Here is an 18,064-nt window from a genome sequence, read left to right on the forward strand (position 1 = left end):
GAAAACATGGTTTAAAAACTCTTGGGGTCCAAAGTGTATTAAACCCTTCATTTTAAATGGAGAGTGCCTTTTAACTGTAAAAATGTTTATGGGGTCCGTGTGTGTGTGCTTTGTTTTGTTGCTTCGACAGATGTGCCATTGTGGTATCTCACATAGTAATAAGACTATGTAATTTTTAATTTGATTTGAGTCAGAAACTATTAACTACACAGGCATGTTGTTTCTTTTGTTTTTGCTGACGATAACTTCCATTTTACCAGCCTAAGAGGTGTCATCACATCACTCTTGTGTTAGCTTTTTCACACTGACTTATGTCATCGTGTTTATGATCAATTTTTAGATTTTATTCATTACTTTTAAGGCACTTTATTTTTGCGGCCATTGTGAAACATTAGAGAACTGGTATCATGTCTTTATGAATTTTAAGTTATTAGAAAGAGTCTGAGTAGAGAAATATTAAAAGCTTTCCCGTGGAGATTGTGACCGGGGATCACTGGTTGGAGACTGAGGATTACAGATTACAAGGGGTTCAGAATTGGAGCCATTGTGTTCATGACCAGGACACAAAGCCAAGTGTAGGCAGTCTGAGAAGCGTCCTACACAGAAGGAGTACAGCGGTGTCATGTCGGCTGCCTCAAAGAACGTCACCAATCCTGCAGGAAAATTACACAACACTCCAATCCGACAAAAATGTTTCGTGAAAGGCAAATGATGGGGCACTCCTCCGTGCCAAGCTGTATACTCCCCATCAAAGTACTCCACACACCAGGACTCTTCCCCCCGACCCAGCCAGCAGTCCTCAGTTGTGCCTTTGCGGGGAATGCTGAGATAGGTGACGCCAATCTCCCAATACGTCTTCCCAGTTACATCAATCTCCCAGTAATGTCGACCACAGCTGTAGCCTTGCAAGCTGATGACATTGAGGGTGGTGTCAAAGCGTCCGGGGAGGTCAGGGAGCTTTTGCCAGATGTCCGTGTAGGCGGCACTGTCGCCTCGTGGGGAGATCATCAGTTTGGGGTGGGCGGTGTCTGGATCCAGGCACACCTTGCTGGAATCTGGAGACACATAGTTCAGACATTATCAGTTCTACATAATAAAGAGCTAAAATCATGGTAAGGGAAATTCCAGAAACAACGTGCAAACTGACAGCTCTTGATGAGCTTCTTGATCGTAGGGGTCTGTGAGCAAATTTGCTCAAGCATGTTGCTGGTGATGCTGAGGATCTGGTCAGCTTTTTCTTCATCCAGGCTCACGCTGATAGGTTCTGTCTCGTTCAGCAGGTCCACCACTCTAGAGGAGACAGTAAGAAACATGAGATGCACGAGATGCACTTTATTGATCCCAAACTGGGAAATTTAAAACCTAATGTGTTTTTTTCCCCCTTTTTTTAATAAAAAAATTACAGTGATGATGTAACTCCGTACCTGTCCATTGCCTCTATGTTTTGTTGCTCAGTGGAAGAAGTAAAAGACTAAACAAGCACAAAAATCAGGTTAGCAAAAACAATTTGGTCCACAAAATGATCGGTTTGTGTATTCTGTTTGAAATGTGAAACATTTTTGGGTTAAAGCAAAGTTTGATCACTTCTGGGTGAGGCTCTGTGTCGGTCTGGTTTAGAGCCACGGTGAGCTGGGCCAGGTTCTGGTCTAGCTCCTGGATCAGAGAGCAATTCCTCTCCATCAGTCCATCTAGGGTCGACACAGCAGCCCTTTCCTCCATCTCCAGGTGGGACAGGGTAGTCCTCAGGTCCTCATCCAGGATGGCTTGGATCTCCTGGTATTTCTGTATGATGCTCTTCCTTATTACCAAGGACTTCCTCTGAACCATACAAGCATGATCAATCTATCATTCTACCTTACCACTGTATCCCTGTATTTATTAGGTGGTCTGTCATCGGATGATTGTTTAATCATCACAAATAGAGCAAAAACTTGGTGTAATTTGTAGTTAGCTCTAGTGTGAACACAACTTACTGTGATTTCAGATTGACGTACTGCCAGTTTTTCCAGTCTCTGTTTCACTGCTTCCCTTTGCTTCTGTAGGCAACCTTGCTGCTTTTGCAATGTCTCCTGTGGAGAGACAGCAGAACACAAAAAAAAACTGTAAGAAAATGCTGGCATTGACTGACAGGAGTGTCTATTTTCATTAGAAATTATATTTTATATATTTGGTTTCTTGAAGCAGAATAAAGGTTTGTTTTCACTTTCCTCCACCTGAACAGAAAATGCTCATTCGTCTTCTCATCACTGACTTTAACATTGTGTGGTATAATTACCCAGGAGGCGTTGTGTCCACAATCCTTTGCATTACATGATCCTTAACAGTATTTATCCCGGTGACAAAATGAGGCCACATGGAAGCTGTCATTGTACGTATTGTTGAAGTGATGATACCTTAAAATGCATTTCTCTATTTGTCACAGCACCTGAAGTTGTTTGTGTGTGTGTGTGTGTGCGTGCGTGCGTGCGTACATTTGTGTGTGTGTGTGTGTGTGTGTGTGTGTGTGTGTGTGTGTGTGTGTGTGTGTGTGTGTGTGTGTGTGTGTGTGTGTGTGTGTGTAGCTTAGAAGGCTATTTTAACACCACTTTGGTGAGGAAGGACATATATTGATATATTGATATTGAGCACCCAAAGTGATCCCTGGTGCTCAATATCTTTGATTGAATATGGTTAAAATCACTTCCATTCTGAAACGCTCCGTGTTACTGGACGTGTCTCTATCAGCACCCCCCTCTGCCCTCTGAGCTCCCCCTATCAACACCTCCCTCTACCCTCACGTTCACGTGCATTTTGTTTACATGCACCACGTGAACGCGCACGCTCCCGCTACCGACCGTCCATTGTCTGGAGCTTTTTAAACTCTCAATAACTTTGTTACAATTTACAGTATTTCACTCTTCTTGTGCTTTGCGCTCTTGTTTTTCATGATATAAGTGTTGATTTTTCTGCGCTAAGCGTGGAGCTGCTTTCTCAGTCTGCTGAATGTAACTCATGGATCATTGTGTGAACACAATGAGACCGGCCGGTGATCACGAAGCTTTTTTGGAGAAAAGCAAACAGTGTTAGCACATGGGATAGATATCAGTAGAGACGAGAGATGGTTATGAACAGAATGTAATAAAAGCTGTGTTTCCTGACAATCATGGACAATGAGAGATCGCTTGCTGACAACACCGTGGAGCGAAGCTAAATAGTGTAGGTAAGTGAAGTACAGTATTTTCCGTACTATTAGGCGCACCTGAAAGCCTCTAATTTTCTCATAAACCCGCAGTGCGCCTTATAATCTGGTGCACCTCATATATGGATTAATATTGATATTAATATTGGTTAAAAACAAGATCGCTGAAAAAAAGCCGGCAGCCTGGTCAGCAGTCATGCTGCACTACGCCAACAGAGGGCACCCTCAGAGGGAACGCTGGCCAGACTACGGCCCCTAACAACGGTAGTCAAGGGGCGTCGCCAAAGTGTCAGTTCTCACTGACCTGCTGTCTGACGGCAGAGCAGCCTACGGAGAGCACCGGTGACCGGCTACAATAACGTAGCAACACAGGGAATTTTCAACAATTCTATTCATAAAGTTTTACTGACTGACTGATCTCAGTATTTACCCACTACTGTGGCGCCGGAAAAAAAACACTTTACACTTAATTGGCAAATATGCTACTTTGTCTGGCTCATAGAACTCACTTTTATGTTGGTCACACACTTCCGTGAACCTCACCACACGTCACTGAGAGCTATAGAAATAAAATCTAATTTGACTATGTTTTTAGATAATTTCGTACTACAGTATTTGGTAGTACTTTTATCAGTAAATCTCAGCAGCTAAGGAAAAAGCCCATGCTTGTGACTTCTTTCTAAGATGGCAAAGTGATCAAGTGATCAGGTTTCCTTGATGAGGCTCAGAATTGCCTCATTGACATAACAATAGTTATAACAATAGTTCACAGTTAATTAAAGGTGCTCACAGTCATGAATGCTCAATCTAGTGGACGGATAGGGCAACTACAGCCGCTAGTTACTTTAATTTTTTATTGTATGCGCCTTATAATCCGGTGCGCCTTATATATGAAATAAATTATAAGATAAACAATTTGTTGAATGTGCGCCTTATAATCCAGTGCGCCTTTTAGTGCAGAAAATACTGTACCGTATTTTCCGCACTCCGCCACCAGAGGAGCCCCCTCACAAGGCACTTGAGCCCACGCCCCCTAACAACGGTAGTCAAGGGGCGTCACCGAAGTCTCGGCTCTGACTGAGCTGCTCTCAGATGGTAGAGCAGACTGTAGGAGCACCGGTGATTACGTAGAGAAACATAAGGAACTTTCAACAATTCTATTAATAAAGTTTGACTGACTGACTGATCTCAATATTTTCCAACTACTTTAAACTTAATTGGTCTTAAAAATGCCATTGTGCTGGAATCTAGTGATGGTCCATTCTTTTAGTCTGTGGAAACACACGGAGAAACTGGCATAAAGGTGAATGAAAGACCCTCAAAGCTGAACTTCCAGCCTTTTCTGAAATTTCAAGAACAGAGTCACTGCTAGACAAAGGTGTCTGGTGTGCTGCAATTGATTTACAAATGTAGTTGATATCTCTGGGCGGGTGGAGGGGCGTATTCAGGCTTGTGTTTTCTGTCTGCAGCGACGTGCGGTGAGACACCGACGTTAAAGTCAGTTCTAGGAGTAAAACAGCGTCACGTTTGACAGTAAATTATAAGCCTGACATTAAAAACTAGTTTAAAAATTGTTTAGGACACACAGCAGCAAATAGCTGCACCTCACTTCCAACTGGACTACCGATCGATCGAAACAATATTTAATTAATAAACGAAGACGAACGTTGGAGCTTAAATATCTGCTTCGAACTTCAGATCAGGAAATAATCTGCTCTGTTCGCACTGACTGCACTCGTAATGAATTTAACGAGTTTTTAATGTCAGGTTTTTTAATATGCGTGTTGAGTTCTTTCTAAGATGCCAAATTAATCAAGTGATCAGGTTTCCTTGATGAGGCTCAGAATGGCTCATTGACATAATAATTGGGGCCATTCAAAGGTAGTCAGGAAGTCATGAATGCAATCATGACTGTCTGAGCAGCGCGGCTCTGTCTAGTGGATGTCTACAGCCGCTGCAGTTTATCAAATAAATTTTATTCATTTTTTATTGTGTGCACCTTATAGTCCAGTAGTGTGCCTTATAGTGCGGAAAATACTGTATATTGAACTGTTGGCTGTTCCCTACCTTATCGCCATCCACTAACCTACATCGCAGTGATGAGGAGGAATGTATCAATATAGCACTTTACTCATAATCATAAGCAACTGTGAATAAGACGTGCTCACTCACGCTCTCTCACTTTCTCTCTCTCTCTCTGTGTGTTTGCATTTGTATCCACCTCCACCCTCTGACTCTCTCAAGGCTGGGAATGAGTGATGATGATGAGTCATTTCTGCCTGGATTATTTTACATGCTGGGTTTAGGTCAGTTGAACGTAAGTAACCCTTGACTTCTGACAGTGAATATATATTACATTAATCCCTTGATACTCGCAGTTAATACATTCCAGACACTCCCCCGCAAAAACAAAATTCCGTGATACAGCGACAAACAATTTGTTTTATTATTTATGGTACTTTTAACGTTTATGAACCCTCCCCATACTGACATTAAACTACCTTCTATCTATATAACCTTTTCCCACACTCTTATCGACTGTTTAAAGCACTTTTTGTGTCTCACAGAAGTGCGCTGCGTTCCGAGACTCACGGAACGTAGCGCACTTCCGGATGCCGTCAGCCAATAGAATGCGCGTACGGTATCACGTGACCACCTAATAAAAATCAGCGATGTAGTCAAACCGCGTGTGTTGATGTGCGAATGCGTGAGGAATTACTGTAGGCTGTAAATAAAGGCTGAGGCTGTTTGTTAATGAGCGGTGTCGTCGGTGTGGATACACGCAGTTCTCAGATCACTTAGAAGAGATAAAGCTGCTTTGATTCACCAAAGAATATACAATTGTTCTGAATTAGTAATTAAAGTGTAACTGGTTATGTGTTCACTATGATGCTGAAGATAGCCTTATGCAGGTAGACACACACACAGACACACACACATACACCTGACTGAAGCAGCGCTAACTAGTTAGCCAAATGCTAGTCGACTTCAACAGCTTGTGAGGGACTTTCAGTGTGTAGCTCTGAGCCAGGTCATTACCCCACACTGCTACCGTAGCCTGAACACGAACCACACACATACACACTCACACACACACATACACACACACACACACACAGCTGAAGTGGACCTAACTAGTTAGCCAAATTCTTGCTGACCTCAACAGCTTGTGAGGAACTTTCAGTTTGTAGCTCTGAGCCAGAATATTACCACACACTGCTAACGTAACCTGAACAAACTCCCCCGCAGGGATGACCACGCCCACATCCAGGTGGACAATCTAATATGACTCAGAATAGGTCAATTTCTATATCAATCACCCCGAAGATGATGTATAGCTTGGCGCTGTGGATTTGCTTGGGTTAGGGAAGACCACTATCTATATGTAGAGACCTGAAAAAATGTGTTCTCATAAAAGGACCCCTTTAAACTTGGGTTTATACATTGAACTTTACTTATTTTATTGTTGCTTTTCTTATAAACATAATTTAGGGTAAGTAGGGCAATAACAATGTTTGCATTGCAGTGGTTTCATTTACAGTGCACCCTCGGTCTTTGCGGTCAATGCGTTTCAGGAACCACACACGATTGACGAATCCACGATCGAGTTGTATTTATCTTATTATTTACGGTAATTTATTAACCCTCCCCAAACTGATATTAAACCACTTTCTATCTGTATTACCTTTTCCCACGCTCTAATAGACTGATTAAAGCATGTTTGTGTCTCAAGTAAGTCCGAGACTGATGGAACAAGCGCACTTCCGGATGCCATCAGCCAATATAATGTGCGTACAGTATCATGTGACTGTCGACCAAAATTCTGCAATGAGGTGGGGTCGCAATCGTTGGATGTTTTGATATTGTATAGTTCTTGGCAGTTTTATAGCATTGTTATAGCAGTTGTTTGAAGTCAAGAAAGATCTTCAATCTAAACAAATAGTACCATGCTTTGGAATTATATGGCATCTTGCCTTTGAGCCATAGTATCTGAGGGAGATGCCATAACAGCTATGTGGACAACGCTATGTTCCCTTTATTTGTACGTGGACATAAACCTCTTTGATGGCACATGTGCTGTACAAGAGCTTCTTTACTGGGACCTGAACCCGTGAAGGGGTCACTACCTCTAACCCTGTATGACATCACTGTTAGTACAAAAAATGCAAAGAAGAAGAGAACAGAAGAGAAGCGGTGAGTGCTTTTGTATAGCCGACGATCATGTGATTCATGGTGATTTAAAGCTTTATTGGCTTAGATTTCAATACAACAAATGGCAGTGTGGGTTTTCATTTATAAAACAGTAAGTTCAAATACAGTTGTTTTCTTGTCAGGTGTTGTATCCATTTGTTGGTTACTGTGGGGATTCTGGGTATGGCATTAAAATATATTAATATTTGTACTTCCAATACAAGTAAAGGGAAGGTGTGAAGCTATGTTTATGAGAGCCTGAGAAAAGAGACATTTCCTTTTTGTCAGTCAGATGAATGTTCGCCATGTGCCGGAGGCAGAGGAAGGTGACTGATGGTGTATTGTTGCTTGGAGGATTCTTTTCCATGTAGATCCAGTAAAACAGTTGATGGGTCAGCTGACTGCTTTCCAGTGGCTTTTTTTTTTTTTTTTAAATTTAAAGACTCACTGAGCCAATTCTTGAAGTTTGGACTAAAATAGTTTCAGCCCAAGCAAAGGAAAGCTGACACAAAGCTACAAGCATTCTGTAATGGCGCCATGAGGTTCTACTGTACTTACAAATTTCCACGGGAATCAATAGCAACAAATAGTAGGAGGAAACAAGCAAGAAAAGAAAACAAAGCAGTTCCACTCAAAGCAAAACGAGAAGTAAAACAAGCGCAGTCAAACCAAATAACATGGCCATATTTCACATTCATTCTTTGTCATTTTTGAACATGGAAGAAATTTCCATTCCTTGTTTGCTGTGCAAATCTAACTGGACAAATCATTCAGCTCAGTCTCAGGAAGCAAAAAAGAGTCCATTTAAAGGCTTCCTTGATTACGCCTGGATAAAACAAACAAAGAAAATAACAAAAGAAAAGAAAATCAACCAAAACCTACATCTAGATTACAGTTGTTGTGTGCTATCTGGGTAAATGTACAGTATATGCATGCTGCTCTGAGTGCTAGAAGAGCTTGGCCTTCTTTTTCATGTCGTTACGTTTCCACAGGGGAAGCCTGTCAAACTCCTGGATCGCCATTCCAAAGATGTCAAAGAACGTTTCAGGTGCTAAGTGGCGCTAGAATTGAGAACAAAGGTGGAGAAAACAAAGGAGGGGATGGTGGGGTTGGGGGGTGGGGGTGTTTTTGGTTAGCACCGTAAAAAAGGTCACTGCAAAAATGACAAGAAGCAATGGATACTGCACATTCTTTGTATTTGTGTAACACATTATTTACACAAAGCAGAGAAATCCAGTATCAGGTGGAAAAGCGATACCTCCAGTCTGGTTCTGTCCACATCCCTGGGCAGTTTAGCTCTCCCTCTACTGGTTATCATGAGCATTTCATAGGGGTACACCTTAGGGAGGAGACACTCATCAGTGAACAGATCAAACCCACAAGCCGAGCTTCAAAAACCTCTACACAAATGTTTCACCAAACCAAACTATAAATAATAAATGAATAAAATAAATCTTGGATAGTTTAGTAATCCTGACAGAGGGAACACTGGGTGGGAGAACAGGTACGTGACGGGAGGCCAACTGTGTTGATTCGTAACGGTAGGTTGTGAAAATGCAGGGTGCTGTGGTGTGTGGATTTTTTTTTTTTTTTTTGGTGTGGAAACGTGCAACAGTTTTATTACGGGCAAAAAACATGAAAAACAGAGTTATGTGATGGACTGTATTTTAACAGTAATTCAACGCTAACTAAAAATAAATAAATAAAAAACAGCTAACACCAGACATGTAGGCCATGTTAATATGCATGAGAATGACGATCCTGGGAAGCTGAGGCGCTGCTATCAATTCTAGCTAAATATCTAATTCCATCTGTACAAGAAAAAAAAAAAAGGAAAATGAAAAGTGGTTAATTTATGTGAAATGCTCAGTAATAAGCAACTACAGTATTAGTTTTCTGTGGCCTTTGACCAACTCATATCCACACGGTTATGTACAATGTCTTATATACTCTGCAGTATATAGTGATATGAGTTGTTTGGATGACAGTTTGGGCATTGGATTCTCCACTGTAATGCCACATACAGTATCCAGCCACTTTTAGTCAAAGCTATGTACAGATGAGCATGGAGAAGCCAGCATGCTAAGCAATAAAGTGACTCTGCAGCTCCTGAAGCAACATGCTAACTCAGGAACCTGGCTGGTGTGAGTCTTCCACCTCCACATAAAAACTCTTTAGGCTCTTTATTTCTTCCATCAATGCCCCCACCATACAAAGATAAATACACCACACTAATTTTTTTATTTCTTCCTCGTATTTTGCTCCACTTCGCTTTCTTTCACGTTGTCAAGGTCTCTAAATTAATTGCTTACTGCAGCCTTGTTTACAAGTTAAAATGCACTTAAATGAGTGAAAAGTGAGTCAGTTCTCTGGTGTGGATTGCAATGTTGCCATCAGTACAAAAAGAAGAAGATACTTGCTTTTGGTTCCAACATATTAGGCATAGATACTCCCCTGTCCATCCTTGCAAGTGCTGCACGGCCATCCTTAATGTGCTAAAGGATAGAACATACACAAATGTAATATAGTGGAAGGGGACTGCAGGGATAATGGCAATGAATATGTCCACTCATGACAGTGGGCACAGATTTACTGGATGGATCAAGTAGCTTAGATACTGGTGAGTATCTCTAGTATTTAGAATGGGCACTTATTTGCATGTTCTGTGAATATTTCTGCATTTTTTTTCTATGTTTAAAGTTGACTTCTGGAGTTAAAACATCGTTTAATCACACACAAAACAAGACGTGAGGCGATGACTGTACATTGCATTTGCAGCACATTTGTTCAGCTATGGGCAGTGCATGTGCGGGCATTTGAAATCGCTGCACTACATGCCCTGCAGCTGACATTAATTCGACAGTGATGTAAGCTTGTAGCAGGAGTGGGCAAGTGTGCATTCAGGGCAAGGTGTCTCTTGCAACCCAATAGCAAGCAAATATCAGATGGGAGGTGAGGAAGCATGCCATGTGAAAAAGCAGATGAGAGACATACCTGAAACTCTGCAGGACAACATGGGACAGAAAATGAGACTCACAGTTAATGGTTTGGCTGTCAAATCCCCTACAAGGCTATTATCTACAACACTGCTGTCCCTGATGACACATCGTGTCAACCATTATGCAAACATTTCAAAATGCAAATTTTTTATGAACACATAGCAAGCCATTTTTGAATACTGATGCCGATAGAGCTCTGGTGGAATTGGTTTTGCCTGATGATCGCAATTTAGCTGTAGCTCTCACCTCTGCCTCCTCCACACATGTCACCATAGCTGTTATACTGGGTGAAGTCTGTGGATTGGGGCTGTGGAAAACAGATAACCAACCATCAAATATTAATAAATGCTGCTTTTTTTAGGAGCAGAGTGTAATTTTATACTGACTCATACAGTACACTATTTTCTGGACTATAAGGCTCACTGGACTATAAGGCGCACCTTCAATGAATGAGTTATTTTAAACCTTTTTCCATATGTAAGGCTCACTGGATTATAAGGTGCATTGTTGGTATTTGAGAAAATTAAAAGCTTTAAGGTGCGCCTTATAGTGTGGAAAATACTGTATGCATAAATCACAAGTAGTATTTATAGTATTGGTGCAAGGCCATAATCTTTTAAAATGTATTTTCTGGCAGTGAAGATTCCTCTGACTGTCAGAGTTGAGCATGGTATGAATGTGTTATGATCTTAAGATTTAAAATCTTAAATGTGCTCTCACCCGATGTAGACCATTCCTTCCATAGCCAGGGAGAGAGTTTGTTTTCGTGGGAGATGTTGGATCTGAAACATAAAAATAAGTCAAAATCAAGTTCAGTTTTAGAATTTATAAAAAAACAAACTGACAAGACATATCTATTTTAACTTTTTTAAAAATTATTTTAGAGCAAAACTCAACAAGCATAACACAAATCTTGTGTTAAAGTACATCCCTGACAATTGTAGATCGCGCTGACTGAAGTGACTGTACCTGCGTCACAGTTGGTCTGTTTGGAGTCGTAGCGCTGAGCAGAGAGGCTTCGTGCGTGACGCTCCCTGATCTGTTCTTTTTCCATCTCCTCCTTCAGAATAAGCTTTCCCAAACCAGACTGAATCTAAAAAACAAACACACACGCACTCTTATATAGCGATAGAAACGTGTATTCCTGCTTGATGTGACGTGTGTTCATGTAAGACACTGGTAGCTGCTTCAAAGACTCTTATCTCGCTGACCCTACTGAGATGTTCCTCATGCAGCTGCTTTCTTTTCAAGGCTTCGTCCTCCTCCTCTTCTCTAGATCGTCTCCTCCCCTCTGTCCCTACAGTCACCACACACACACACACACACACACACACAACCCCCAAAAAGTTCCGTAAATCACACAAAAACACTCAAATAAAGAGACTCAAACACATAAATCTGAAGGAAACCATGTTTCATGTGTTCATGTTTGATTCAACCAGATAAAATTCACGTATTATGTTTTTGGAATAGACAAGAAAGACATGGCTGCTTCATTTTAGCTGTAGAGCGGTGACGAACACAAAAACAATAAATGAACAATAGGAGGACGGAGGAACACAAATGGCAGACGGAGTTGACGAGACAGAAAAAACAGAGGGACTTATTGGAATATTTGGCTACGCTGACATGACTTTATCACTCATGTCAAAATTGAACTGCAATGTTAAATACAAAGACCGGCACAATGTAACACAGACAAGACAAAAGTCTGTTTGAAGTCAGTCTCAGTTTTCTCTGTCCAGGTCATTCGTGCCTCTACTGTGAAGAGCTAGTTTACCCATCGTGTGCAGTAGATGAACGGGAAATGGTGAAACTGATGCTACCTCAAGCGTAAAATAATATGGCAGCAACAGAAACCAAAGAACGCCTCTGCTTTGTGCAAGCAAAACTTAAAAGGTGTGGCGCCTGAACAGTGTGCACTTGGATTTAAGCAGGGATGCAGTTAAGCTTTGGGGCCAGCTGGAAGGGAGAAATAAGAACAGTTAGCCGGTGGTGAGATGTTTATTGCACCGCTGGAAGTAGCGGTGCGAGCATGCCCATCAGGAGCCTACTGTACCTAATACAGCGAGAGAGTAGGACCAACGGTCACCCTCACGCCGCGAGCCGTCATCCACAGAGGGAGCATGGGCAGCGGGGAAGGTGGCAGATCTGATGATGTCATCAGCAGACTTGCTTTGGCGTGCTATGGCAGCTGTATCTAGGTTGGTAACCATGGGAACTGATCTATGAGTGTCTGGTCAGTCTCAACCACAGGTAAACATCTTAGCACCACATAATCGTCCATCTCCAGGATTATTTAATCCTGGATCTTCCAGGTTTAAATATATGAAAAAACATTCTCTTCTAACATGTCATTGAATATTGGAGAGATCTGTTAATTGAATATTCTGATATAAGTGGCTGCCAGTGGGTCAGAGTGGTTTTGAGGATGGATAAAGGCTGACTTTAGTGAATACACTTCTGAGAAATGTCTCTTAAATACCAAATAATCTCAAAACCAGCTGCCATGCATTTTTCAAAAGAAAAACCTCCTCACCCCACTGGAATGTTTTTTCATATCCATTTCAAAATCACACTATGTAACTTTTAAAAACAGTAATAACAGCTTATTTCTTACACAAATGAAAAAACAAATAGTTTATCAGCATTAAAATGTTTGCTAATTTAGTTATTACAGCGATCAAAATTGATCAATTTAGTAGTACTGTAGTACAGTAACATCGTGGCCCGCCCTACTCTGCCTCTGATTGGCTCATGGACCCGGATGTTCTCATGTAGACATTGAACAGGACATTTCTGCTCTTCTCTTGACTTTGGTAAATTTACTAAAAGGTCTGAATAGTTTTGTCTAAATGCTCTCTTGTTCACAGTTAATGTCATTACACAACTCAAAGTTATGACAGTGGACTTTCTGTACGAGTTGAATATTTTCTCTTTGACTCCATAACAAACCTGCTAGTCAGTTAGCAGATCAGAGGCAGAGTGGGGCGAGTCACGTCACCATGACGGGATTCATAGATTTCCTTGTTGCTACAGTCTGACCTGATCTCGTATGAGTGGCTAATGTTAACTAATGTTGGATAATATTATCTAATATTGGTGAGATTCAGACAGCTATTGTGGTGTCACTGACTTGTTGGGATGAACAAAGTGTAAAACAAGCTAGAGGACAGACAGACAGACAGACATGGGCTGGAGACAGACAGACTTCAAACAGTGCATACACTGACACTGGGGGTGACTACAGTACATGGTCAGATGACAACACCGTTTTTGATCAATAAAAGTGCTATTGGTGAAGATCTAGATCATTAACATGATGAAACAGAGCATTACTATCACTTTTCTAGCTTCTTCCAGAAAAACAGTTTCTGCTGTGAGAGGACATGTACCGTGTTGTTTGTAGATGGGTGGTTTTCTGTAGATGTTGCTCCCCTGATCTGGAAAACATTCAAATAAAGACAGAAAAGGCATTTATGGAGTAAACAGCGTCTCTGATATGCAAATGTGTGTGTTTACATCTCAACATCAAGCAATGATGTGAAGGGAATACAGAGAATTTACCCTCGGTGAAAACCTACATCTGATCAGATGTGGTGGAAAAAAAACAAGAAACAGCTGGATCCAAATGGAGGATGGACAGACGGACAGACGGACAGACGGACAGACAGACAGACAGACAGACAGACAGACAGACAGACAGACAGATATATACATAGACTGATAAATAGACAGACAGATTGATAGACGGAAAAATAGATAGACTGATAGACAGACGGATGGGGGGATGGGCAGTGACAGGGTGCGCTCCAGCTCCTACCTGGGAGGTGGAAATGTTTAGGGGTCTGAGAGAGAGGTGGGGTGACCGGCCGGCTGTCGGGCCTAAGCGGGAGGGGGGAGCTCCGGCCACTCGGCGGGTCAGTGCCTCCAGTGGGAAGAACCAAGAACAGAACATGAGCAGGGCTTCTAGAGGGAGGGGGGACCACAGGCGGTACGGTGCAACACACAGGGACCAACGGACCAGTCAAAGCCATTCTGAGCGAATGGAGGACGTTCTGATTGGTTGTTGGTGGATGCAGCTCACAGCTAATGTGTGAGATCAAGGTGTAGAAGAGCATCAGGCTAGCAGAGAGTAGTGAGATTAAATGCTTTAAAGTATGCATGATGAGGCATGAAGTATAGAAGAAAGAAAAAGAAAGAAATGTACTTTATTCATCTCACATGGAGAAATTATTCAGAATAACATGCATTTTATATATATATATATATATATATATATATATATATATATATATATATATATATATAATTTATTTATTTATACAGGCCCCTGGCACAGACACAACACACAGTAGGGTGCCTGTAAGCATGCAGAATATGCAGTGGGAGGCAGAGTGGCAGGCAGCTCTGACCAGGTGCGCCCCCAAATGAGCAGCTTGTGAATGGCGGGGGGGTGGCTTGCTCAAGGGCACCTTGGCAGTGCTTCCCACTGTCAGCTCACACTCCAAATGTTTCGGTTCACCCGGGTCTCAAATTGGCAACTTCTGGTCCCCCAGTCCAAGACTTAGTGGACTGAGCTACTGCTGCCCGTATGTGTAATGTCAAAATAAAGTCAGCGTTCAATAACAGTTTGTGGTTAAAGCGGTAAATACCTCCCAGCATGCAAAAGTAAATTATACTATAAAATATGTATGTTAAATTTTATGATTCAGAGTCATTCTGCTGAACCAAAAAGTTGTCCAACATCCAAGCCTCAGTTTGGATGTTGGATTTGGATTACAAGTAACGTGCATGTACCGAAAACACCAAAAGCCTTCAGCTCCTTTAGCAGACGTGCAACTCAGCGATGAATTAGTGCGTTACTGACAAAGAGATGGGTTTGACCATTCAACATGTCATGTGATGATCATGGATCCAAAATGAAAGACTGATGGCCACTGATGGAGATGACATCCCAGGTGACGATGGAGGATGTGTGTTGCCTTGGGGGGCAGCAGAGAGGAGGTGGATTGGGGCCCTTACCTTGGCTATGGGGAAGGAAGTGGTGTCTGAAAGGGGAGGTGGGGCGAGAGTCACTATTTCTGGAGCCCACACTGTTACTGCACAAGGAAGAGCAGAGCTTCTGCATGCCTGTCAGAGCCTCTGCAGGAAGGAGGGGTACGAGACAGGGTTCAACACCCCAGGACCAGGCAGCACGTGTGGACGATTTGGGGAGGAGATAGAAGGTGAGAAGGTGAGGATAAAAAAAAAAAAGGAAGATAAGCAGGAATCAAATGTAGAGGTAATCAAAATAAACAGTAAGAAATCACTTGAAAATCAACGTTATTTGACTGGAAACCAAGAGCAAAGGAATGAGTAATTTTGTTAAAGGCAGAAATTGACTTTGAGGTTGCTGTCTGGACCGTCAATCAAGTCAAACAAATGTTACGACAACCTAAGATCAATTGTGGTGAAGTTCCCATTTCAAACAGAAAATAGATCTGAAAGAGGGACATGAGAATGTCGAGGTGGAAGGTCCTTGAACTCACCATCCAGGCTTTTTAACAGACAGCTACAAATATTATATGTTCGCTAAAAAAACACTGGAATCATTAATTATATTGCAAAAAAACACAAAGACACACACCGGTTCCTCTTGACTCACCTGGCCTGTGAAAATGCTGCGGTGACCGTGACAAGGTGGGGGTGTAACCATGGCGATTATAAACTGGTGATCCTATGGAGCCCTGACTTGTGGACCTTTGGAGGATACGTTCCCTCCTGTCATAAGAGCCCTGACACACACAGGTTCTCACATTAACATGGGAAATGCACTGCACACAGGAAACAGTGAATTTGATAATGATGCTCACCTCACTGGGCGGGGTCGGCGACATGTTTCTAGAGGACTGGAAAGAATCAAACAAGTCTGAATGATAGTTTTGTTTGTCAGACAGGTTTTTTTTAGATAATGTTTGATTGCTCCGCAGAGGGAAAAGTTCCCAGACACTCAAGATATAAATAACAGACTATCATGGTATAAACCGGTTTTAAATAGAACCACTCTGTACCCAGACAGAGAATATGCTATCTGTTCATCTTTCACATTTTTTGCAAGCTGTGTGACCACTGTGTGTTCTTTTCTTTGCCATTTAGGAACATTTATCACCATGAGTCCATGCTGACATATCTTACCTTGTCATCAGGCAACGGCGAACGCTCTCGCCTGGCAGTGTGGAGCTGTGAAGAGAACAGAGGTTCATTCACTAATGCATAAAAGCTTACTTTTTGGCACGAGAAATCTCATGCAATCAGAAATTTATTTGGGGTATTTATGGTTTTGCTTAGTTAAACTAAGCAAAACAGTATTTTATATATATTCTATATATTACTTCTCTTAATGCATAGTACAGTAAGGTAACAGGATAAAATGGTGACCATGCAGGAAAAGATGCATGCGGTCTCTGTGTTTACCTCTCCCACACTCTCTCGTCTCTCCTCTCTCTCATCCAGGGAAGTGGTGTACAAAGGTTCATAGGTAATAAGATCAGGGCGCTCAATGTCATAAATGGCTTTCACTTTTGGAATGGCAGCTAGGTCTCTGTAATCAAGGATCTCATTGTCTACTTTTGCCTGGGAAACAAATAAAGACAAACATGCATACTCACACAAGAGTAATTGGTTTAAAAAGGTCTATTACTGATGAGACCAGCAGTCTGCATCAGAGTAATCAAATTAACGTATAACTCCATGAAATATCTTACATAGATGGTGTGACCTGGTGAGCCAGGAATGCTTGAACCAGGCCTGGAACAAATACTCTCAGACGACGACCTCGTAGGCTGTAAGGAGAACACATAGAAGAGGCTTGTTGGTCACAACGACAGTCTGGCGTCCTCCTGTGATCCACAGCGCCCTGCCTTCTGCACAGCACCTTCCTTTTCACCCCAAACACTCCAAACTTAGCATTCGGCTTTTGTACTGTATGAGCGATGAAAAAGGAATTGGAAACCCTGTATTTACATTTGACTAATTACCTAAAGTTCTATGACGTACTAACATGTCGTCTCATGATTAAATCATTCATTTGCAAATTAGCAAAGTGAATGAGTGTTTTTCCGTGCTGTGATTTTTATGTTCTCGAGAACCTCATGCTTGTTTATAGGAAACAAACAGTTTGGATGGCAGCTGTGGGTCTGAATGCAGCGTAATTAAAAGAGGTTTTCACCTAATGGGTGAATGAGGAATTATAAAAGACCAATTAGTCATCTGTGATTTTGTGTCTGCTCCTCAAAATGTTTCTTCACCTTCACATCATGCAATTGTGATGAGTGTGTTCTTAAGGTTTTAGAAGACAAGACAGAATGGCTCGATATGATGCACAAAGAGGGCACTGCAGGATGCCCCCAGCAGATGGCAGCGTAGAGTGCATCGTGTCCTATGCATATGGCGGAACATAGGATGATGCCATGTCTTAGTCAATAGTGAATACAGTACCTGCCTTTCTGTTTTTTGGAGGAAAAAGAGGGACGGAGGCAATAGCTGTGGAGGAAGGGAAAAGGGGATTCACAGGACATCACACAGGGGTTGTGCCTCTCCGGCCCGACCCACATTTCAGACACACACCAACGTGATAATGTCAACGTGTGTATATGCATATAAACAATATTAAACACACACATGCAAAGGCGCACACACCAGCAATATTACCTCA

At 41.9% G+C, this 18,064-nt stretch overlaps 2 protein-coding genes across 7 annotated transcripts in view; both read right to left on the reverse strand.

Annotated features, from left to right (window-relative positions):
• Positions 1-445: 445 nt before the first annotated feature.
• Positions 446-2,789, reverse strand: LOC137604120 (probable E3 ubiquitin-protein ligase TRIML1). The gene is made up of 6 exons (XM_068328055.1): positions 2,772-2,789; positions 1,974-2,069; positions 1,585-1,818; positions 1,425-1,471; positions 1,148-1,290; positions 446-1,055 (listed from the first exon to the last, which is right to left on the reverse strand). Exons 1-6 carry the CDS (start codon positions 2,787-2,789, stop codon positions 457-459), a joined length of 1,137 nt encoding a protein of 378 aa, XP_068184156.1. The 3' UTR covers positions 446-456.
• Positions 2,790-7,568: 4,779 nt separating this feature from the next.
• LOC137603340 (actin-binding LIM protein 1-like) overlaps positions 7,569-18,064 on the reverse strand; it is a 42,965-nt gene continuing 32,469 nt past the window's right edge. For 2 of the 6 annotated variants that reach the window (XR_011037261.1, XR_011037260.1), the window contains exons 9-23: positions 17,115-17,192; positions 16,825-16,983; positions 16,546-16,590; positions 16,224-16,259; positions 16,016-16,145; positions 15,394-15,513; positions 14,192-14,296; positions 13,764-13,811; positions 12,428-12,568; positions 11,580-11,665; positions 11,338-11,461; positions 11,089-11,150; positions 10,615-10,675; positions 8,628-10,371; positions 8,366-8,430 (exon numbers count right to left, since the gene is read on the reverse strand). Coding sequence is in view for 1 of the 6 variants with exons in the window: in XM_068326656.1 (XP_068182757.1) it covers positions 8,317-8,430; positions 8,628-8,708; positions 9,790-9,864; positions 10,364-10,371; positions 10,615-10,675; positions 11,089-11,150; positions 11,338-11,461; positions 11,580-11,665; positions 12,428-12,568; positions 13,764-13,811; positions 14,192-14,296; positions 15,394-15,513; positions 16,016-16,145; positions 16,224-16,259; positions 16,546-16,590; positions 16,825-16,983; positions 17,115-17,192 (1,473 nt within the window). In the remaining 5 variants the exon portion in view is untranslated. Of the gene's footprint in view, positions 8,431-8,627; positions 10,372-10,614; positions 10,676-11,088; positions 11,151-11,337; positions 11,462-11,579; positions 11,666-12,427; positions 12,569-13,763; positions 13,812-14,191; positions 14,297-15,393; positions 15,514-16,015; positions 16,146-16,223; positions 16,260-16,545; positions 16,591-16,824; positions 16,984-17,114; positions 17,193-18,064 lie in introns of all 6 variants that reach the window. The other 4 variants (XM_068326656.1, XR_011037262.1, XR_011037263.1 and 1 more) reach the window with 4 other exon arrangements.

Source organism: Antennarius striatus, chromosome 11 (genome assembly GCF_040054535.1).
Source record: "Antennarius striatus isolate MH-2024 chromosome 11, ASM4005453v1, whole genome shotgun sequence".
Taxonomy (NCBI): Eukaryota; Metazoa; Chordata; class Actinopteri; order Lophiiformes; family Antennariidae; genus Antennarius; species Antennarius striatus.

Coding starts and splice junctions, on each gene's coding strand:
- LOC137604120 (XM_068328055.1), bottom strand. Junction 1,819..1,973: donor TACGTCAATCTGAAATCACA/GTAAGTTGTGTT, acceptor TGTATGGTTCAG/AGGAAGTCCTTGGTAATAAG. Junction 1,056..1,147: donor CAAGAAGCTCATCAAGAGCT/GTCAGTTTGCAC, acceptor ATGTGTCTCCAG/ATTCCAGCAAGGTGTGCCTG.